The 20553-nt window shown below is 42.2% G+C and overlaps 1 protein-coding gene across 2 annotated transcripts in view; it reads left to right on the plus strand.

Moving 5' to 3' along the window:
* VPS41 (VPS41 subunit of HOPS complex) overlaps positions 1-20553 on the plus strand; it is a 186385-nt gene that overhangs the window by 126508 nt on the left and 39324 nt on the right. For both annotated transcript variants that reach the window (XM_053898062.1, XM_019451110.2), the window contains 7 exons: positions 2862-2959; positions 6378-6507; positions 8132-8247; positions 9544-9600; positions 10875-10936; positions 12334-12415; positions 16459-16551. In XM_053898062.1, coding sequence (XP_053754037.1) covers positions 2862-2959; positions 6378-6507; positions 8132-8247; positions 9544-9600; positions 10875-10936; positions 12334-12415; positions 16459-16551 — 638 coding nt within the window. The remainder of the gene's footprint in view (positions 1-2861; positions 2960-6377; positions 6508-8131; positions 8248-9543; positions 9601-10874; positions 10937-12333; positions 12416-16458; positions 16552-20553) is intronic.

Raw genomic sequence — 20553 nt, forward strand, 5'->3', positions numbered from 1 at the left:
GGTCCATTGGAAAATTTGAAATAGAAAGCCCGGTCATTACTGGAAGTTATTTTACAAAATCAGCCCATAACGTTTTATATCATTTATGCATGTTCTTCAGGAGAATAAACATTACCATTCCACATTTCCTTCTCTTGGCACTAATCTTGACACGGTTTTTATGTACGACATCCTTTCTTCATAAATAGCATTTTTCTAGTTAGTTTGTAATTTAGTTACTGCCTAAATTACTACTAAATCTCAGGAAAGTCTGGTAAGATTTAGTACTTAACAAAAGCATTTATTACAGTGTCTGGAATTGACAAGTGAAATAAATGCATGGTTCTGGACATTTCTCCTTGTTTTCTTTTGGAAGACCTTAGATTTTCCACTGTTCTTAATTAGAGAACAGGAAGTCTTCTGTCTAATGCATGGAAGCCGTTGTGCACTGGGAAATAAGTATGTAGAGCAGGGAAGATTTGGACAGAATTATCTCCGAGCTTTTCTGTTCTGTTTCGTACAGCTCATTCATAGACATCCAGGCTTGATGTGATTTGGTTACCTTGGGAGAGCCCCTGTGTTCCTTGTTAATGAGCAGCATAGATAGCATCCTGAATGTGGAGAGTATCTTGTCCACCCATCACTTGCTAGATGGTGTTCGTCCTCAAGTGCCTATGGTAGACCAGCACATCAAAGCTTCCTTGTAATTACCATGAATCTGTGGCATCTCTGACTGATTGATTGACTGGGGGTATAGCATTTCAGTGATGAAATGTAATTTAGTAAAGCAGAACTCAAGTCCATTTCTACCAGATGGGGTTTAACCACCTCAGGAGTCAGTGCAGTCAAAACCTCTGGTTAATATGCCTGCGTGTCTCCTAGAATGTGACACTGCCACCTCTTTGATCACTGGCCCCACACTGTTCAGTAGCACCTGGACATTCCAGACCTCCCCGGGCCTTACCCCACCCCCTCTCCCTACGTAACACAGCAGTGGGAGCTTCTCTAGAATCTTCGGTGCCTGGTGCCCCTGGATGTGCTCATCTGTGCACGTGGCTGTGGTGGAGGCGGCCCTCTGCACGTGCACTTCATGTGAACATTGATCACGTAACCACCGTTTTACCGAAAGTATTTGCAAGTGCCGGATACAGATACTCAGTTGAAGTCCACAAAGGTTCAGGAAAAAAGCGTTAGTGGCAGTGCTAGGATCAGAGCACCTGCTTTTGGAGTTCTGCTCTGGTTCTTACCAGGGCACCATAACCACCTGTGTGATCTAACCAAGGCCAACATGTAAGAAATACTACCTTTTTAATGCTTATGTTACCATTTAGTAATTTCTCTGATCCTATGGATCCTCAGTTTTATTTCGGTGTGAAAATTGTGAAAACGGTTGTATAAGGAGGTGGCAATAAAGACAGGCAGGGACAAGTCACACTAAGTGACCTGCAAGGAAAGTGGAGAGGAGGTGGAAGAAAAATTCAGGGGTGCCTTATTTCATCTGTGTTAGGGATTTTACTTTTACTCTGATTCCATTATTTTATAGATGGGAAAAGTTATACCTGCAGAAGTTAAATGACTTGTTCAAGTTATAACCCAGATCTCTTGAGTCTACATTAAATATTGTTTCTAATATGCTACACAGACTTCCCGTAGTCTGGAGAAAAGAATAGTTTCATCCTAGAGATTAAATCTGAAGCTAATACCACGAACTATGGAGAAGATCGGAGTCCGGGAACTCTTAGTGCGGTGGGTCCAAATGAGAGTTTGCTTCCAAATGAGTCTGTGTGTGCAGAGCACGATTCTTGGAAGAGTCTCTGTCAGCAACACTACTGTATCAGCTAGGTTTGCTGTGTAACAAACCACCCCAAACTTAGTTGCTTAAAACAAAAGTCATTTATTATAAGTAGTTTACAGCAGCTATTTATTAGAATCACACCGTAGCAATATTTGTACTTCAACCACTAAGCTGTCAGGTCTGTGAACTCCATTGTAACTAAATCCATATACTTCTTCTGTGATACACTGGTTCTAAATTTTTAAATGTCTTTGAAAAGAAAGAAATTTCTTTTTTTCTCTGACCTTTATTGCATTTAAGGAATCATGGTGTTTCATCACAAGGTACTCTGTATTAAAACACTTTTTTTTTTTAACTTACAAGTCTTCAAAGAAAATGTTTCTTGTTTTTTTATTTCAACGTTTTTGTTTTTGTTTTTGTTTTTTTTTTGGGGGGGACAGAGAGAGACAGAGCATGAACGGGGGAGGGGCAGAGAGAGAGGGAGACACAGAATCGGAAACAGGCTCCAGGCTCCGAGCCATCAGCCCAGAGCCTGACGCGGGGCTCGAACTCACGGACCGCGAGATCGTGACCTGGCTGAAGTCTGACGCTTAACCGACTGCGCCACCCAGGCGCCCCTCTTGTTTTTTTAAAAAAGTTAGTTTCATAGTTTCATAATTACAAATAGTACTCTTTTGTACCACTGCAGTGCCCTAATTGTGAAAAACCTAAACTCAGGCATTTAAAAAAAAAAAAATTATTATTGTCATTAATATTAGTTTACATTGGATTTTATGGGTTTAAAAGTGCCTTCATGGGGTTGAACTATGTCATTTTTAAATTAGCTGCTCACAATGTCACCTTGGACTGTTCACGCTGGTGTTACTGTCAGGTTCGCTTTTGCTGGTGATAGAAAATTTCAAGTGTGAGTTCCCGGATATCCTTTCCTGGCACTTCACTATTGTCAAAAAGGGGTGATTATCCACACCCCCTTTGCGTCGGCTTTCTCCAGTAAATCCACCCAGCGTTCGAAGTCCGTGTGTTCTTTCCTTGGTGGGCTGCTGTTTGCTCCTGTTAACACGGAGTCTTCTCCCCATTTTGTTTGCAGTGTCTCAGTTTGAAACCGAATTCTACATCAGTGGGCTCGCACCTCTCTGTGACCAGCTTGTTGTGCTTTCCTACGTCAAAGAGGTTTCAGAAAAAACGGTAATTTTATTCTATCCTTTTTTTTTTTTTTTTTTACCCCAAATACGAAAGGAAGTGCGGATTCGGTTTTTAGCATTATGCCTAGATCAGGTTGCCCAGGAAAGGGCTGTGCTGTAGTCTGAGCAGAAGTTCCCGACCTAGAAAATAAGGTCGGCAGAGATTATGTATTTACCTTTCAGAAGCTCCACTCATTGCCTGCCTTTGTTCCTCTTGCTGAGCAAAGGGGAGTCATTTTTTTTCCCTCTTTTTTCCATCTCTTGGTATTTTAGGCGAAAGGAATGAAGGATTCCTTTTGCTGAAGGGCGAAGAAACGGAGCTGACACTGTGCATTAGCAGAAATGACAGCAATGAAGTTGATCTGCCACAACAACAGGGGTCCCAGTGGTCAGAGGGAATTACGGAAAGGGCAGTTCGTTATTTCCCGTGGTCCAGACAGATTTGCTTCCTTCCCAGTGGCCTTCCGATCCCGAGCAGCTTGATTTTGCTCTGAAATGGATTGTGGCGAAGTCTCAGTTATCAATGCAAATGTGAGGGAAGGAGACGTAGGGCTGATAGAAAGCAGCAGAGAATCCAAACATCGTTGGACGTGACTTTGGAGGGAAGCCTGTATGTGTGATCCAGTGGAGGCCACGTCCAGCGGAGACACTCGGTCTTCCTTTGAAGCTTGGATGAGCCCCCTTCCCAGCTTGTCTTCACTGTTAGCGTCCAGGGGTGCTGCCGGGAAGGGAGCAGGGGTGGCTTCAAGGCATAAACAAGGAGAGCTTACTGTAAAGGATTTTCTCTTAGATGCCACGTATAAAAGAAATTGCAAATTGATTGTCTGGTCCTCTACAATAAGAAGGCTCTCCTTGTCCGTATCCTCTCCTTTTCTCCCCCCTTTTCAACTGGCTAGGAATAAAATGGGGAGAAAAACCCTGGGAGGCCTGGTTTTGAAGTGGTAGCTTGAGAGCATTTCTCTGAGCGAGCACTTGCAGTGGGAAGTCATTGCTATAGTAACCTGAAGCTCTGGGCACCCACGTTGCTAGGCGATGGGATGCTTTAGACTTAAGTGAATACTCAGAGCTACTAAAATCAATAGGTCTGGCTTCTAGCCCTGTTGCAGGACATCACTTTATTATTTTATTTATTTTATTTATTTATTTATTTATTTTTTTTTTGAAAACAAAGGAAAGCAGTGGCTCCCAAGGGAGTAAAAATACAGTGCTTTCTGATGAGGAAGGTGGGGTGGGTTGAGAATGTGATTGAAAGACGGAGGAAGGAAGCAGTAAAATGAAAAAGGGAAAGCCCGATGCACAAGTGAGCAAAAAAGAAAGGAAGCAAGGAAACCTTTGCTAATAAAGGAAGAGGATTACAAAGGAGTAGAAACCAAAGAAAGGCCAACCCCATAGACCACATTAGAAAATGGAATTTCTTCAGAGGAAGAGTTGTGAGGGTCTTGGAGATGATTTACAGTTGTGTGTGCCAGTACACGTAGCTTTTTATATAGCACTGAAGTACACCTGAGATCCTTAAACACAGAATAAACTGACAAAATTAAGACAAAGGCATAAAGCAAGTGTGGGGGCCAAACCACTCCCCCCTTTGTTCTTTTCTCATATGAAAAAGACAGTGTAACTGCGACATTAGACAAAATTCGTCTTTATGTCACGCATATCCTCCCCCAGAATAGTCTCCCCGTTACACCCATCACGTACGTGCGTTATTCCGCACCGTTGTTGTCATGGTCGCACGCTTTTCTGTGTTGCCCTATTTTTGTGAACCTTATTCCATTCTCTCTCCATATGGCTGTGTCGTCTCCTGTCATTATCATTTATAGTGGCCGTGGACAATTCCATCTGGATTTATTCAGCTGTCTCCCTTATGTTTGTTCCATTCATTAACAAAGCATACGTGTAGCAAGAATCATGCTAAGCACTGGGGATCAAAGGCCAGCAAGACCAAAATCTTGCTCCTGGGAAGGTCACAGATAAGCAGGGGCCACACGACCAGTGAGCAAAAGGTTGTAAAGGAACAAGATGAATCACTGATGGTTTTCTTATGCATTTAAAGGAGCTATTTATGTGGCCAAGCAAGGTGGTTTTCTTTTACTATTATTTGCTTCCAATATTTTTTCTATTCTTGCTGTTCTAATTTGGATTTTGTTTTTGCCCTTGTTACAGCAGTTCATTTTTAAAATATTATAACCTTTCCACTTTTTCCCATTGTTTCAAAATTGAGACGGTTCTCATTTTTCCACAGATGTGAAAAATTCTGCTGTATACTCCCTTGTTTTTGCCCTCTACAAGTCGATCTTTCATAATTGTTGTTTTATTTTTGGCATGTTTTTAAAGGTATGAGATGCAAAGCTAATGTCATTGCCTCTCAGTTAACCTGACAAAATGGATCAAAGAACTCTTGCAGGCTCACTGCGGTTCTTGGGGGACGTGGGGAGTTGGGGGACATCTCCCACGCGGCCCCGCCTCTGGGTTCTCTGCGCCAGTGTCCCACGGCTGCGGGTCTTGAGGCTTCGGAAAACCGGCAAGTGTATGTTTTATGCCTGTGTGCCAAATGCTCAAAAAGCACAAACTTTCAAAGTAAAACAAACTTGACTTCAAGTCCAAGGTTTACCATAAGTCCCAGTTTTGCCACACATTGCAGTCTCCCCGTTACATGACTTTTCTTTCCTACAACAACATCCCCCGTTCCTTCCTCTGTGATATCTGGAGCAGTAATACTCACTTAGGTAATTTAAGGGGTAACTTAGGAGCTCTGTGAGAACAATGTGCGTCTCATCGCCTTCTAGGTTAGTGGCGCTGCCACAGGCCCTAGAAAACCCTCTCTCCCCCTTCTCTCCTGACCTAGACGTGCACTGTTCAAAACTATGGTCACTCACCGTATGTGGCTATCTACATTTTAATTAATTAAAATGAAATAAAAGCTGTTTCTCGGTCGCGGTAGCCACGAGTGACTCTTGTCTGTCACATTGGGTGGCGCACATGGCCACCGTTGCCCTCTTCGTCTGAGCGCATTCTGCCTTAGACGTGGCTCTCGGTCCCTGGCTTCTCAGCGTCACCAGTGAGTGTACCAGTGGTGGCAGTGGCTTGGCAGTTTGTCGCGTTATTTTTATGCTTCCCCACATTCGTGAGGAAGAGCCGAAGCCGGTTGTGGAAGTGTGCGGTGGCCATGCCCTTGGATCTGGACGGGCCGCAGTGGGGACCGCCAAAGAACTCAGTAGCACCTGTCCCCTTGATCTCAGGAAAGGTCAGAAGATAACATGGTGTGACAAGGCTGTCATGCAGGTGGTTAGAAGGGCCTACATCTGCCCAAATTATGAAACCAAGGCATTTAACTAGGACTGACTGGAACGCATTTGTACAGTTTCTAGAAACATAATGAAAACATGCCTTTTCCCTCCCTTCCCTCCCCCGTCCCCACCCAGGAGAGAGAATACCGTGCCAGGCCTCGACTGGATATCATCCAGCCGCTTCCTGAAACCTGTGAGGAGATCTCTTCGGACGCTCTCACCGTGAGAGGCTTTCAGGAGAATGAGTGCAGAGATTATCATCTAGGTGAGAGCTCAAGGCTCTGGCTCATGTTGTTTCTTACGCTTGTGGGTTTTTTCCCCTTACATGCTGTTAGCACAACCAGGAATTTAAATTGAGGTGCTGGAAGGGTCTTAGAGAATATCTGGGCAGGCCTGTTGTGTTGAGGATGAGGGCACAAGGCTCAGAGCTTGCTCAATTGAGCTCCCACAGAAGGGAGGGGGAGACCAAGGTGAGGGGGCTCCGTAGGCTTGGTTCTTATGTTATATCTCTTGCCCTGTGGAGTGTGACACCCACGGTGACATCAGGCAGCATGGTTCCATGGTTGCCAGATGACTCCCAACTGTGTACGTCTGGAAAGCGTGCTCTGGGATGGCAGACAGTCGTCTTCCTGTTAGTGACCAAAATGCCTGTCACCTGGGAGAGTGCCCGGCAGGGACTCAGGGTTCGCCGAGAATTTGTTGAGCGGGTGAACGAATACGCTGGTCACTACTCAGAAGTCAAGGATGAATGGCTGTTATTTGGTCATTGCCAGGCCATCTGTGCTAGAGTGTCATCACATCATCCAAAAATACAGTGATGAAAGTAGAATAGCCTAAGCTTTCTTTTCGAAATGTTCCTGCTTCAAAAGCAATGGATGTTTTTGTTTTTGTTTTTGTTTGTGTTTGTTTCCAGAATATTTTTGGTTCTCATTTTGGCCAAAGGAAAGAAAGAAATACTCTATACGGTTTGAGCTTGCTTGCTTTTTTTTTTTTTTTCATTTTATTTTTATTTTTTTAATGTTTATTTTTGAGAGAGAGAGGGCACAAGTGAGGGAGGGGCAGAGAGAGAGGGAGACAGAATCGGAAGCAGGCTCCAGGCTCCAAGCTGTCAGCACAGAGCCCAACATGGGGCTCCAGCCCATGAACCATGAGATCATGACCTGAGCCGAAGTTGGACGCTTTACTGACTGAGCCCCCGTTTGAGCTTTCTTATATGGAGCCCCTAATCAGTTGAGAAATTAAGAGTATATTCTGGACTTGGCAAAAAGCAAATGTGATTCACAACCGGAAGTGTCCAGTCAAGGCATTTTGCTCAGAGCAAACTCTACTGCACACTTAGCAACCCTTCCAAACAGGTTGTGTAATTGAATTCTGCAGGAAACCCTCGCGACTGGCGTTGTGCACAATGTGCTGAAATGATAGATGATGACCCCGGGGCCTGGGGCATCTGTCATTTATGCTTTAGGTGGCCTTGACCTTGATGAGGAGGAAACATTTATTGCCAACTGTGGGGTGTAATTGTTCTGTAAAAATAGAACAGTGCTGTAAATGGCCATAAATTAAGTTTATATACAGAAGATGAATTCTAACACACAGGTGACACAGAGCATTTTGATCACCATCTTTCAGCCGAGGTCACAATGTTAATGTGTTAAACATAGAATTATAAACTACCTTATTTTTTCAAAGTTTTTTGATATTCCTTCCTTCCCTCCCTTTTTTTTTCTTTTAAATAATCGTTTGCCTTCAGACAGAGCCAAACAGACTTGCCCAAAGGTAGCCAAGTTTTCTGTTTCCTCTGGAATTGTATAACCTGAGTCCCTTGAAACTGCTGCTGAAGCATCTAATGCCAAGCCACCCACGCTGTTCCTTTCTTGCCTCACCTACAGAGTACTCTGAAGGGGAGTCACTCTTTTATATCGTGAGTCCAAGAGACATTGTCGTAGCCAAGGAACGGGACCAAGATGACCACATTGACTGGCTCCTTGAAAAGAAGAAATACGAGGTAGTTTTGATTTTACTTTCCTGAAAGTATGGTGGCATCTGTAACAGAGGATAAAAGGTTTGTGTAATAAATCTTTCATGTCGGTGAATTAGAACGCCCTAAGTTAAAATAGGTAGGAGGCTGATAACTTTCCAATACTCTTTTCAGAAATGAGGGGAGAAAGGATTACAAGGAGGTTAACTGGTTTCGTTGTTCAGTGGAGGAAGAGGTGTGGTGGAGGGAGCGAGGCACATTAGATGCAGCCTATTCAAGTGTTTCTCCTACGGTTTTTCAAGGAAAATAAAATCGAGCTAGTGTTTCAGAATTGTCTCTTCTGTATGTTAGTGACACCATTCATTTGTGCTAATTTCGTACATAAGATTAAGCTATCAAATCAATACTCACTTGGAATTGTTTGAACTACTTGTTCAGAGATGATGATGATGTCCACCTCACCGAGTCTGGATTCAGACTAATTTGAGTAAAAAAATGTCCCATGATGACTTTTTTTTTTTTTTTTTTAACAAAAAGAAAACCTTTTAACTTTAAAAGCTGTAAAGGTATTATTACGGTTGGCTTAGAGAAACTCTCTGGATGGGCTTACATACTAATAAGCTGAAAACAAACAGACGCGAAATAATCTACTCATTTACTGCTTTAAGTTTGTAACCGCCTGAAAGGATTTGGGGGGAAAATGGTTTTCATTTATAAACTAGCCTGAGTCCCGGCATTGCTACAGAGTTCATACCTCAGTGATTACCATATTGCTTCAGATCCAGCAGTTCCTTAAATAACTTTATGTTTTAGACATTTGTGTTAAAGTCATAATTATGAACTTCCCAAGATAAAAGTAGGGTTTTTCGAAATCTTAATTGCAGATACACTTAACTGTGTGCATCAAGTTTTTTTGTATCCCACAAAGGAAAAGTGCCCCTTTGTCACCGTACGTCATGCAGATTTAGAATGACAGATGAATTTTTTTGTTTGTTTGAACCCCGGAGATGTTGCTGTATTTTGATTTGTGTCTGAAATGTGATTCCAATATCCTAATGTGGAAATGCATTCAAATGGAAATAAGAGAAGTCTTCATTTTGGTTGACTGCTTCTGTTGGAGTTTGAATGCAGTGAGGTTCATTCAACCATAACATTAAAAATGCCCATGCTTGAAGCAAAAGCCATGGGAAAATGGGGCTTTATTTATGTAGTCTAGAACTTTAAAACATAATAAATATAGTGTTTATAACCTCTTCTTTCCCACTCTCTTCCATTTTCCCTCCCTTCTTTTCTGCTCCCTTTATCGTGCTTTTGTAAATGTAGGAAGCTTTGATGGCAGCTGAAATCAGCCAGAAGAACATTAAAAGACATAAGATTCTAGTAAGTGTGTAATTTTATTATTTGAAACATAACTTTACCTTTTGATAAGTTATAATGAGACTGAAAGTAATTTGAAAAGAACAGGTTTTTTCCTACCTTTTAGAGACTTTATTTCAGACCTTCCAATCTGCAAGGTCAAAATATTTCATTTTATTGAATCAGTGTCTGCTTGTAACCAAGAGGCTTGACTACCTGCTAGGAGGCTGTTTTGGGTAATTTGGAAACTGGATTTGTGACATACACTTTAAATACAAAACTTTCCCATTGTGTGCGGGGTAAGTTTTCTTTGCATTATCCCAAAATGTATCCAGAGTAGTTTCATAATGCCAGATTGCCTCAGTGTCTCCATAATAAGAGTCATATGTGTCATGGAGATGAATCTAGGACCTCGGATACAATTTTCAGTGCATTTTGGACTATGGAAAAATACGGTGACTGAAAGCCCATTTCTTTGCTAATTGTGACAGTGAATGTGCAGATGGAAAGAGTGTGAAGGGTCTTTAGAGATCAGCCAATGCAGGACCATTGTTCACAGATGAAAACTGGAAACCTAGTGGTCTTTTTTTTTTATGTTTATTTTTGAGAGAGAGAGTACAGGTGGGGGAGGGGCAGAGAGAGGGTGGGACACAGAATCTGCAGCAGGCTCCAGGCTCCCAGCTGTCTGCACAGAGCCCGACGCGGGGCTCGAACTCACAAACTGTGAGAGCATGACCTGAGCTGAGGTTGGACGCTTGACCGACTGAGCCACCCAGGCGTCCCTTTTATTAAAATTGATTTCCATGTTGGGGCGCCTGGGTGGCTCAGTCGGTCGAGAGGCCGACTTCGGCTCAGGTCATGATCTCATGGTCCATGAGTTCGAGCCCCGCGTCGGACTCTGTGCTGACAGCTCAGAGCCTGGAGCCTGTTTCAGATTCTGTCTCCCTCTCTCTGACCCTCCCCTGTTCATGCTCTGTCTCTCTCTGTCTCAAAAATAAATAAACGTTAAAAAAAAAATTTATAAAAAAAAATTGATTTCCATGTTTATTTACATCTCGTATACTTTTCCCCCCACAATAAAAATCACCTAGGGGCACCTGGTGAAAATAGAAACACAGATGCATTTAAACATGGAAGGAAATGAGCATAATTACGTACGGCACACTAAGGTGTATAAAACAGATTCTAAGCAGTAGTGTGCCAGCAGGACCCTAAGGTCATGGCCTGCTCAGGAACTGAGGCTCACCTTCCCAGTTTTTCCAGTTAATTATGGAATTCCTTCATTTCATTTTCCCTAGGACATTGGCTTGGCATATATAAACCACCTGGTGGAGAAAGGAGAGTATGACATAGCAGCACGGTAATAATGATATCTTTACAATTATTTGTTAGTATAAGTAGAAGAAAGAAACGTTTACAGTAAAATAAGCCGTTCTCTGAGGTTGGCATTTTTTTAGATCTTTCTTGCAGGGGTAATTTTTGAGTATTAGCGGCCTTAACTGCAACCTGGCTTTGTTACTTACCCACCTACTGTCTCATTTTCACCAAACAAGGGATTTAATGAGAAGGATGTGAAAAGCATGAAGCGTGTGAGAGTTTACCCTTTTTGTAAGCTAACAAGTTAGCACATCGGTTTCACGGCTGCTGGCAGAAGACGTGACTCGTGGGTCGGAGACGCAGGCCTGCCTCAGCAGTAGCCGTAGCCGGAGTGTCCACATTTGTGCCACATCCCACAGCCCCAGTTCCTACGGAAGGCCGCCGGGTGGCACTGCGCAGGCCATCGGTCGTGTTACAGGAGAGGGACCCTGAGCTTAGGGCATCTGATTCTTTCATAATGAGCAGTAATCCTGCCTGCCCTTAGCTTCAGAGGAACACGGTATTTTTATCATCACCAACCTGCCCTCGGCTCTGGAGGGAAACACTATCTGTGTCTCTCGTTTCCGGGGCTGTTCACTCTACAGACATCCTTGAGAAGGCATTCAGTACCACTGCCTATAATTCAAGGAGAGGGGTCTCCCAACAAGAGGGTGGCAATTAAACAGAACTGACCAGATTTCAGGCTTCAGGTTTGCAAGAACACAAATGTTGTATAGTGATTGTGTGGGTGTGTGTGGGTGTGGCTCCCCCTGGAGCTTCAGGGTGCTCGCCTGCGGGACTGCACAGCAGCTTGGACACCTAGCCTTGAGGCCTACCTATTATTTTCTGAGATTTAGGGAAACGTGGTTTTTTTGCAGCATAAATTAAGTTTTTATTCGTATATAAATATTTCTCCAGATGATATACAATGATAGCCTTCCAATTTTCTGAAGTCTGATTTTGTAGTCTGTTATTTCAAGCCATTCAAGAAGTGGTTTAAATTGGTACTTTTGGGTATGGTGACATTTCTTCAAGGCCCCAAACCTGCTGGTTCCCAAACCAGCAGTGCTCATCTGGCTTAGTAGGAAACCCAGAACGGGATAATCATTGGGAAAACTCCTACAACTCCTAATTGTAGTCTTCTGAAAGGGACTCCTCTTTATTTCTAAGTATTTCATATCCATTTTCATGATTTCCGTCAACCTTGTATATGCAGGCAAGTGGTTGTCTAGTAATACCTTTATGTTCATTGGCACTTGAGATAGAAATTTGTCACAACTCTGGGATGAGAGATTTATCTAAACCAATAGAGGAAATGTATTGCTTATTCTTTCTTTTTTTTTTTTTTTTCTTTTTTCTTTTTCTCTTTTTCCTTTCTCCCTGGGATGTTTTGACTGCCAGCAAATGCCAGAAAATTCTTGGGAAAAATGCAGCACTCTGGGAATATGAAGTTTATAAATTTAAAGAAATTGGACAGCTTAAGGTAAGCTAGCCTTATTTTTAACTCTTAATTTTTGTATGTAGGATATTAATATTGAGATGGAAATAAAATGAAGACCATAGTAATCAGTTTCTTCCTGGGAAGTGAGTGTTACCTCAGCTAGGAAGAAACATCAGAACATAAATCTGGTTTATATTCCATGTGTATAAAACATATACCTATGTGTTATACCTTCTTACATCACTCCAATTCTCTCTGTGTTTAGATGAAGTGTTTAATGTCCTTTCTAATGAATACGGAAAGCAGGTATAGTCTCATCCTGCAGATTGTAAAAACATGAGTCGTTTTTCAAATGCACTGAAGAATTAATGTACTTTTCAAATAATATTTTATTTGTTGGAAGACAGATGAAAAGTTTGACCATGTAACTATAACACGTAATTCAGTATTTCATGTCTTTACCTTCTTTTTTTCTTTTCCAAGTTCTTATTAATTTCCAGTTAGTTAATATACAGTGTAATATTAGTTTCGGGTGTAAAATTTAGTGATTAGCACTTACATACAACACCCAGTGCCCCTCACGCTTGTTGATGTGATAAGTGCCCTCCTGAATGCCCATCACCCATTTAATCCATCCCACACCCACCTCCCTCCAGCAACCCTCAGTCTATTCTCTGTAGTTAAGAGTGTCTTATAGTTCGCTTCTCTTTTTTTTACCTCTTCCCCTACATTCACATCTGTTTTATTTCTTAAATTCCACATATGAGTGACATCATATGGTATTGGTCTTTCTCGGACTTATTTTGTTTAGCATAATACATTCTAGCTCCATCCATGTCATTGCAGATGGCAAGATTTCATTCTTTTTTATGGTTGAGTAATATTCCACCTTCTTTATCCATTTATCAGCCGATGGACATTTGGGCTCTTTCCATAATTTGGCTGTGGTTGATATTGCTGCTATCATTGCTATCCGTGTATCCCTTCAAATCAGTAATTTTGTATCCTTTGGATAAATACCTACTAGTACAGTTGTTGGATTGCAGGTAGGGTACTTCTATTTTTAACTTTTTGAGGAGCCTCCGTACTCTCTTCCAGAGTGGCTGCACCAGTTTGTATTCCCACCAACAGTGTAAGAGGCTTCCCTTTTCTCTGCATCCTCGCCAACATCTGTTGTTGCTGGAGTTGTTAATTTTAGCCATTTGACAGGTGTGAGTTGATAACCTCATCGTAGTTTTGATTTGTATTCCCTTGATGATTAGTGATGTCGAGCATCTTCTCATTTGTCTGTTAGCCATTTGTATGTCTTCTTTGGAAAAATGTCTGTTCATGTCTTCTGCCCATTTTTTAACTAGATTATTGGTTTTTTGGATGTTCAGTTTTATAAGTTCTTTATATATTTTAGATGCTAACCCTTTATCTGATAGGTCATTTGCAAATATTTTCTCCCATTCTGAAGATTACCTTTTAGTTTTGTTGATTGTTTCCTTTGAAGGAAACTATTTACCTTTCAATTTATTGCACAACATCCAGATTAAATAATATTGTTATGTTTGTTTAAAACATTTAATTTTTTCCCCAATATTTGTGAACCTTCTCTTAGAGTTATGAATATGTTCTTAAAAATTTCTAGTTATAGGGTGCCTGGGTGGCTCAGCCAACTCTTGAATTCATCTCAGGTCATGATCCCAGGGTTGTGGGATCATGCCCTGTGTCAGGCTCCACACTGAACACTGAGTGTGGAATCTGCTTGAGAGTCTCTCTCCCTCTCTCCCTCCCACCCTCCCCCCCCCTTCTTTCTCTCCTCCTTCTCCTCCTCCTCTGTCCCTCTCCTCCACTAGTGCTCTCTCTCTCAAAAAATTTTTTAAAAACTTAAAAAAAAAAATTCCCAGTTGCTCAGGCTGCCTGCCCTGTGACATCTGCACTTTTGCCCACATGTTGTTCTTCTTCCCCCAGGGACACTTCTTGTCTTGTTCACTGGTCTGCTCCTGGAGGATCTTATCCAGTCCTGTGGCCGTGTGTACGCTGATGGCTCCATAACCCAAACCTCTCTTTTAAATTCAGTGTCTGTCCTGGAAACGCGTGATGGCCATTTTTACTTTCATGAACTGTTGATAACAATCACTCAGATGAACATGAATGCATTGCTTTCCCAAATTTGGTCCTCCCTCTCTCAGTCTGTATCTGTGACTTCACGATACACCCATCCCTCCATGCTTTACGGCTCACAGCCGCTGCCCTGATGAGAACATCTGAGCTGCCTCCCGATTCTGTTTAATCTGTGGCTCTGTCTTACCTTGTCAGCACCTCTCTTCCCCCCCACTGCTGCTGCCTTGACTCTCGTCTGTGCCGTTGCAGGGGCCTTCTGACAGACGGACGAACAGCCCTACCCAGGGCTAGCGGTTTAAAAATTAAATCTGTTCTTCTCCCTGCCCTTCTGCTTGAAGTATAAAATCCAAATTGCTTTCATTGCCTCACTTCCCCTTTCTCTCCAGATATAGCTCACTTCTGTGACCCGTGTCCCATGTCTCTGAGCCCCTCTGGTCTCCCTGAACACAGTGCACATCCATGGCTCCACGCTATTCCCTCTGCCCTTCCCCATCTTTCTTTTCCTGATGGACTCCTGGTGTCCATTGCATTTGCCTCAGTATGTAGGCTCCACCCCTGCTCACCCAGCACCTTGTGAACCCCTTTCTTAGAACACTTAGCACACAGGCTTGCAGTTGGCTGTTTAGATGTGTGCATGCCATCCCTCTGAGGCTTTGAGCCCCTTGGGATGGTGACTCTAGGTCTGTGTCCCCAGGACAGAGTGTGGTGATGAGTACATAGTGCACTGCAGGGTCATTTAACAGTGTTTGGAAATTCAGCACTCAACACAGCACTCAAATGGCTAAAGAACGCAAGATGTGTTATTTTCCCTTAATTTCAAATGATGATTATAAGTTTTTAAAGAGTGATAGATTCCATTTTAAGGAAAAAAATAGGGATAGGTGACCTGTAACTCCTTGATTACTTAAGGTAAAGCTTTTATTTCTGCGACATTCTTCCTCCTATTATTTAGAAGTATCAGGAAGAAGAGCGAGAGAAAGTTTAACCTGAGGCAGTTTTTTATTCATCATTCATACATATGTACATGTCATAGATACTTTTGAATATATATTGTAATGTGTTGTAAGACAGAATTTATTTGAATTTTTTTCATAATAATTTTCCAAAGTACTCTGTTGCCATACATTTAAAAAAAAACTTTTTTTATGATTGTTTACCTTTGAGAGAGAGAGACACACACACACACACACAGAATGAGAACAGGGCAGAGAGATAGGGAAACAGAATCCAAAGCAGGCTCCAGTCTCTGAGCCATCAGCACAGAGCCTGATGCGAGACTCAAACTCAGGAACCATGAGATCCTGACCTGAGCTGAAGTTAGATGCTTAACCGACTGAGCCACCCAGGCACCCCATCTGTTGCCTTACATTTTTAAAAGTAAAAATACACAGATGGTCTCCTACTGACAGTAGTTTGACTTCTGGTTTTTCAACTTTACATTGGTGCAAAAGTGACACACAGTAGAAACTGTACTTTGGATTCGGATTTTTTCTTGGGCTTGTGATACATGGGACAAGCCTCTGTCACACTGCCGGGCAGGGCAGCCAAGGGGAACTCCCGATTAGGTCCACTGCACCATCACCTGGGTCAGCAGCCCATACGCTCACAACCATTCTCTACCCACACAGCCATTCTGTTCTTCATTTTCAGTACAATACTTGGTAAACTAAGAGATATTCAATGCTTTCTAACAAAAGCAGGCCGTGTGCTTTTATTTTTAGAGGATTTTGCCCAACTGTTGGCTAATGTAAGTGATGTGAGCACATCTAAGGTACACTCGGCTAAGCTGTGATGTTCGGTAGGGGGGTACTTTAAAAGCATTTCTGACTTAAAATATTCTCAATTTATGATGGTTTTATCAACATAACCCTATGATAGGTGGCAAAAGATCTCTGTACGTTTACATTTTCTACGTAATTGGAGTATGGTTTCGTTTTGTCCCTTCTGAAAAGATTTTTTTCCTTTTCCTTCCTTAGGCTATTAGTCCTTACTTGCCAAGGGGAGACCCAGTTCTGAAACCACTCATCTATGAAATGATCTTACATGAATTTTTGGAAAGTGATTATGAGGTACGGCCATTCTGACACGGTCATAGTTACTTTCTCTCAATGGGAAAGTGGTAAGAAATCTAGAAAAGTAACACAGGGGAGCAGGGGGTTGAAAGGGAGCAGATTTGCGGGTCATGTGTGATAGATAAAGCCGAGGTGAGACCCTGATGCCCACTCGTGTCTGCGTGTCTGCATAGACCGTGAAAATCTCTAGTCTGCATACATTGTGACCAGTTCTTCTGTTCCTTTATAATTTCCTACAGCTAATTCCTTTGGCTCTTTGAAAGGGCTAAAGAAAAAGGACTAAGTACTGTTTGGTGATTTTGTACACAGAAGAGCAGCCACCCATTGATGCTGGAGTCTCAGAACTAAGTTTGCCAAAGGCAGAATGAAGAGAAACCGGGGGGGGGGGGGGGGGGGGCAGGCGCGGTGTGCAGGAATGGGGAAGGAGATTGGAAAAGATCTGTTTGCTTATTGATGGCGGGGAAAGGCACCATCTGCAGCTCCTCGTAAAGTTCCAAGAGCCTAACCCAGTGATAGGTGTTTGTTTTTGGTGCCTCGTAGTATGCTACCAGCTGTCCCTGCCATCTTGTATCTTGGTGTTATGTTTTAAAAGATAAGGAGGACTTTATGTGCACCAGAACTTGAGGTGGCTTCCAAAAAGGTTCATACATGGAGGAGGTGAGCAGACTGGAGTGCCTGGCTTCTGAGTGCCTTGTTAGGATCCTTTTTTACCAATAACAGATTGAATTTAAGGAAGGTCCCATGGCAAACACTACTACGTTTTAACTCTGATGTGAATTTTAGATCTTAAGGTCTACAGGGCCCCTTAAAATAGCGATCCCGGGGGCGCCTGGGTGGCTCAGTCGGTTAAGCGGCCGACTTCAGCTCAGGTCACGATCTCGCGGTCCGTGAGTTCGAGCCCCGCGTCGGGCTCTGGGCTGACCGCTCAGAGCCTAGAGCCTGTTTCAGATTCTGTGTCTCCCTCTCTCTCTGCCCCTCCCCCATTCGTGCTCTGTCTCTCTCTGTCTCAAAAATAAATAAAACGTTAAAAAAAAAAAATTAAAAAAACAAATAGTGATCCCGTATGCGGATAACACAGGTATGTGGTCAGTTACTTTCTGCTAGGTGTTCCTGGATATGAAAGATTCAAGCAGCCTGAGGCACATGCGATCTGTATTGTTCCCTTGCTTTTACAGCATGGATCTACTCCTTTCTAGATCTGCAGATGTAGCTCTCCTAGAAGAGTTTATGGTAATAGTTTCTGTCATTTATGTTGGGTGCCAGCTGATGTAGGCTAGAGGCATGGTTCCTATTCATTTCCCATTCCGTTCAGTTCAACAGAGCTTTATATAGAACCTTCCATGGCCTAGAACTGTGCTGAGTACTCGGTTGGATCCAAGAGAAATTTAAAAAACACAGTCCTATCTTCAGTAGATTTACAGGCTGAGGGTGGAGACCACCTCGGTAAGCTTTAAGCAACTGGACTGTAAGTGACACAGGGCAGAGCGATATGTTCTATACAAGATCTGATGAGAGACCATTATAGACCATTATTGGCCATAGTTATTGGAAAAGATTTCTTCAGTGAATAAAGACTTGTAATGGACTTCTGTTTCTTTCCAGTATGTTCTGAGTAGAGAGAGTGGCTGTCATAAATATTCCATCTTTGTACATCTTCCCAAAAGAGAATTATGAGTGTCCTATAAAAATGATGGAGAAAAATATGAATTTTATTGAGAAATACTGAAGCTTAGTATACCTACCCTCTTTTTAAAATAATGTAATTTAACCATGGAAACCACAATTTTATTATTTTTATGATTGTGTTACAGTTCTTTCACATGATTCAACTCTTTTTCAAGAAATGGTCTTAAATTCTGTATCCTTAAACCTATCCTATTGATTCATGTCTGGAAGCCTATTGACTGAGACAAAAAGAAACAAGCATGACTTAAGCTTAGATTTCGTGGGTATTTTTTCCTGAATAATCAGGGTGTCTGCCTGGTCAGCCCTGTTAAGAAGGGTCTACATAATTTATTGTCACTGTCATAAGCTCTTATAAATTGTCTACCTTCCCTCAATCTTAATTTCATGTTTAATTTTGAATTAAATTGTCACAGAATTGACCAGGGAACAGTGTTCTATAACAACACTTTTGATCATGTGTTATGTGGATGAAAATTTTGTGTCACTAAACAGCAGTAAAGATCAGATTGAAAACAAAAAACAGCTGTCTACCTCTCTGGAATATTGACTTCTCAGTTTTCTTCCTAAATGAAGATATGAAGTGGCTGTATTTACTTGGAGGTAGTGACGCCTCATGGCTTGTTTCTATGGGGTACAACCTAGCAAAATTATTTTATTATTTAAAAAAAATTTTTTTAAACATTTATTCATTTTTGAGAGACAGAGACAGCATGAGCGGAGGAGGGGGAGAGAGAGAGAGAGAGAGAGAGAGAGAGAGAGAGAGAGAGAGAGACAGACACATGGAAGCCGAAGCAGGCTCCGAGCTCTGTGCTGTCAGCACAGAGCCCGACGCGGGGCTCGAACCCAGACACAATGAGATCATGACATGAGCTGCAGTTGGATGCTTAACGGACTAAGCCACCCAGGCGCCCCATAGCAGAATTATTTTATGAGTACCATGGGCTAGCCAATTGTGCCACTAGAGCTCCATAGTGAGTTAAACTTTGTTTCATAATACTGATGACAAATGTATAAGCTTATTAAAAGTAGGACAACTGCTCTGGCATTTCATTTAATGAACACTGTATAACCTCGTACTTAACTCTGATGGGCACTGAGGTGCTCTCTCACTCTCCCCACTCGATCAGAACAGCCCCCTGATAACCGTGTCCTCTGATTAATCGTAAAGGCCACAGGGTTGATTGCATCAGTATTTCTTAGCACATCTGTTCGAGGGTGCACGGAGCCAGGTAAGCAGAGAAAAGCCTAATGTGAAATGTGATAAGTGTTTATTTCAGTTTATTTAGGAGTCATCATGTTTTTGTCACACAGTGTGACTGGTCATTTTGTCTTATTTTGTGTGAGAAGCTGTCAGTGCTGCAAGACTGTCACATGAAAGGGGAGAAGAGAAAATGGAGCCAAGCCCTTCCCAAACAGTATTATTCCTGGTCTCAGGGCTACTGAGAGCCACCAGTGTTTGGGTGGGAATCTTTTCAGATTTTTTTTTTTTTTATTTTACAAATTATGCGGTCTTAAAACAGAAACTTGATCCAAAGTATCATTTTGGCTCGAAGAACATTTTAATATTCTGATTTAATGATTTTATCCGATGTAACATCTTTACTTAAGTACACCTCTCCCCAAACCTCTCAAGTCAAACAGCAATCGCGCTTTTATGTGCCAAGGTTGCAGTTTGAATGGAAAACGTGTTGCCTGTTGTTTTGGTCTCTTGCCATCCTTCCTGGGTTAGTTAGGTAGGACTTTAATGGAGACTGTGATCTTGATTCTTCGGGATTTTCTTTGTAGCAAATCTTGGTACTTTACAGAAGCAAATTCCACCACACTATTTTCATTTCTACATCTCACTTAAGTGGGGCTCCTGGGCGGCCCAGTAGGCTAATCGTCCAACTCTTGATTGCGGTTCAGGTTATGATCTCACAGTTCGTGAGATCGAGCCCCACATCGGGCTCTGTGCTGACCACGCGAAGCCTGCCTGGGATTTTCTCTCTCCCTCTCTCTTTGCCCCTCCCTCGCTCGTGCTCTCTCTTTCTCTCTCTCAAAAATAAACAAACATTAAAATGAATGAATGTCACTTAACCAAATTCATAGTAGTTTATTAAAGGATTAGTTAAGATACTTAATATTAATTATATCTTTTTCAATAACATGAAGATTTTTACTTCCCTTTGCTGTCTTGAATACATCTAAGGTTTTTCTCTACAAGCTGTCAAGGATCAGTAAGCAAACTGCTCTGCCATACTTTTGAGTTACAAAACCTGAGCACTGAAGTCAGGAATGGGAGGGCAGAGAATGCCCAGGATCCTACTGGCCAAT

This window comes from Panthera pardus, unplaced genomic scaffold, assembly GCF_024362965.1.
Source record: "Panthera pardus isolate Hobbes unplaced genomic scaffold, ASM2436296v1 HiC_scaffold_8, whole genome shotgun sequence".
NCBI classification, from domain to species: domain Eukaryota; kingdom Metazoa; phylum Chordata; class Mammalia; order Carnivora; family Felidae; genus Panthera; species Panthera pardus.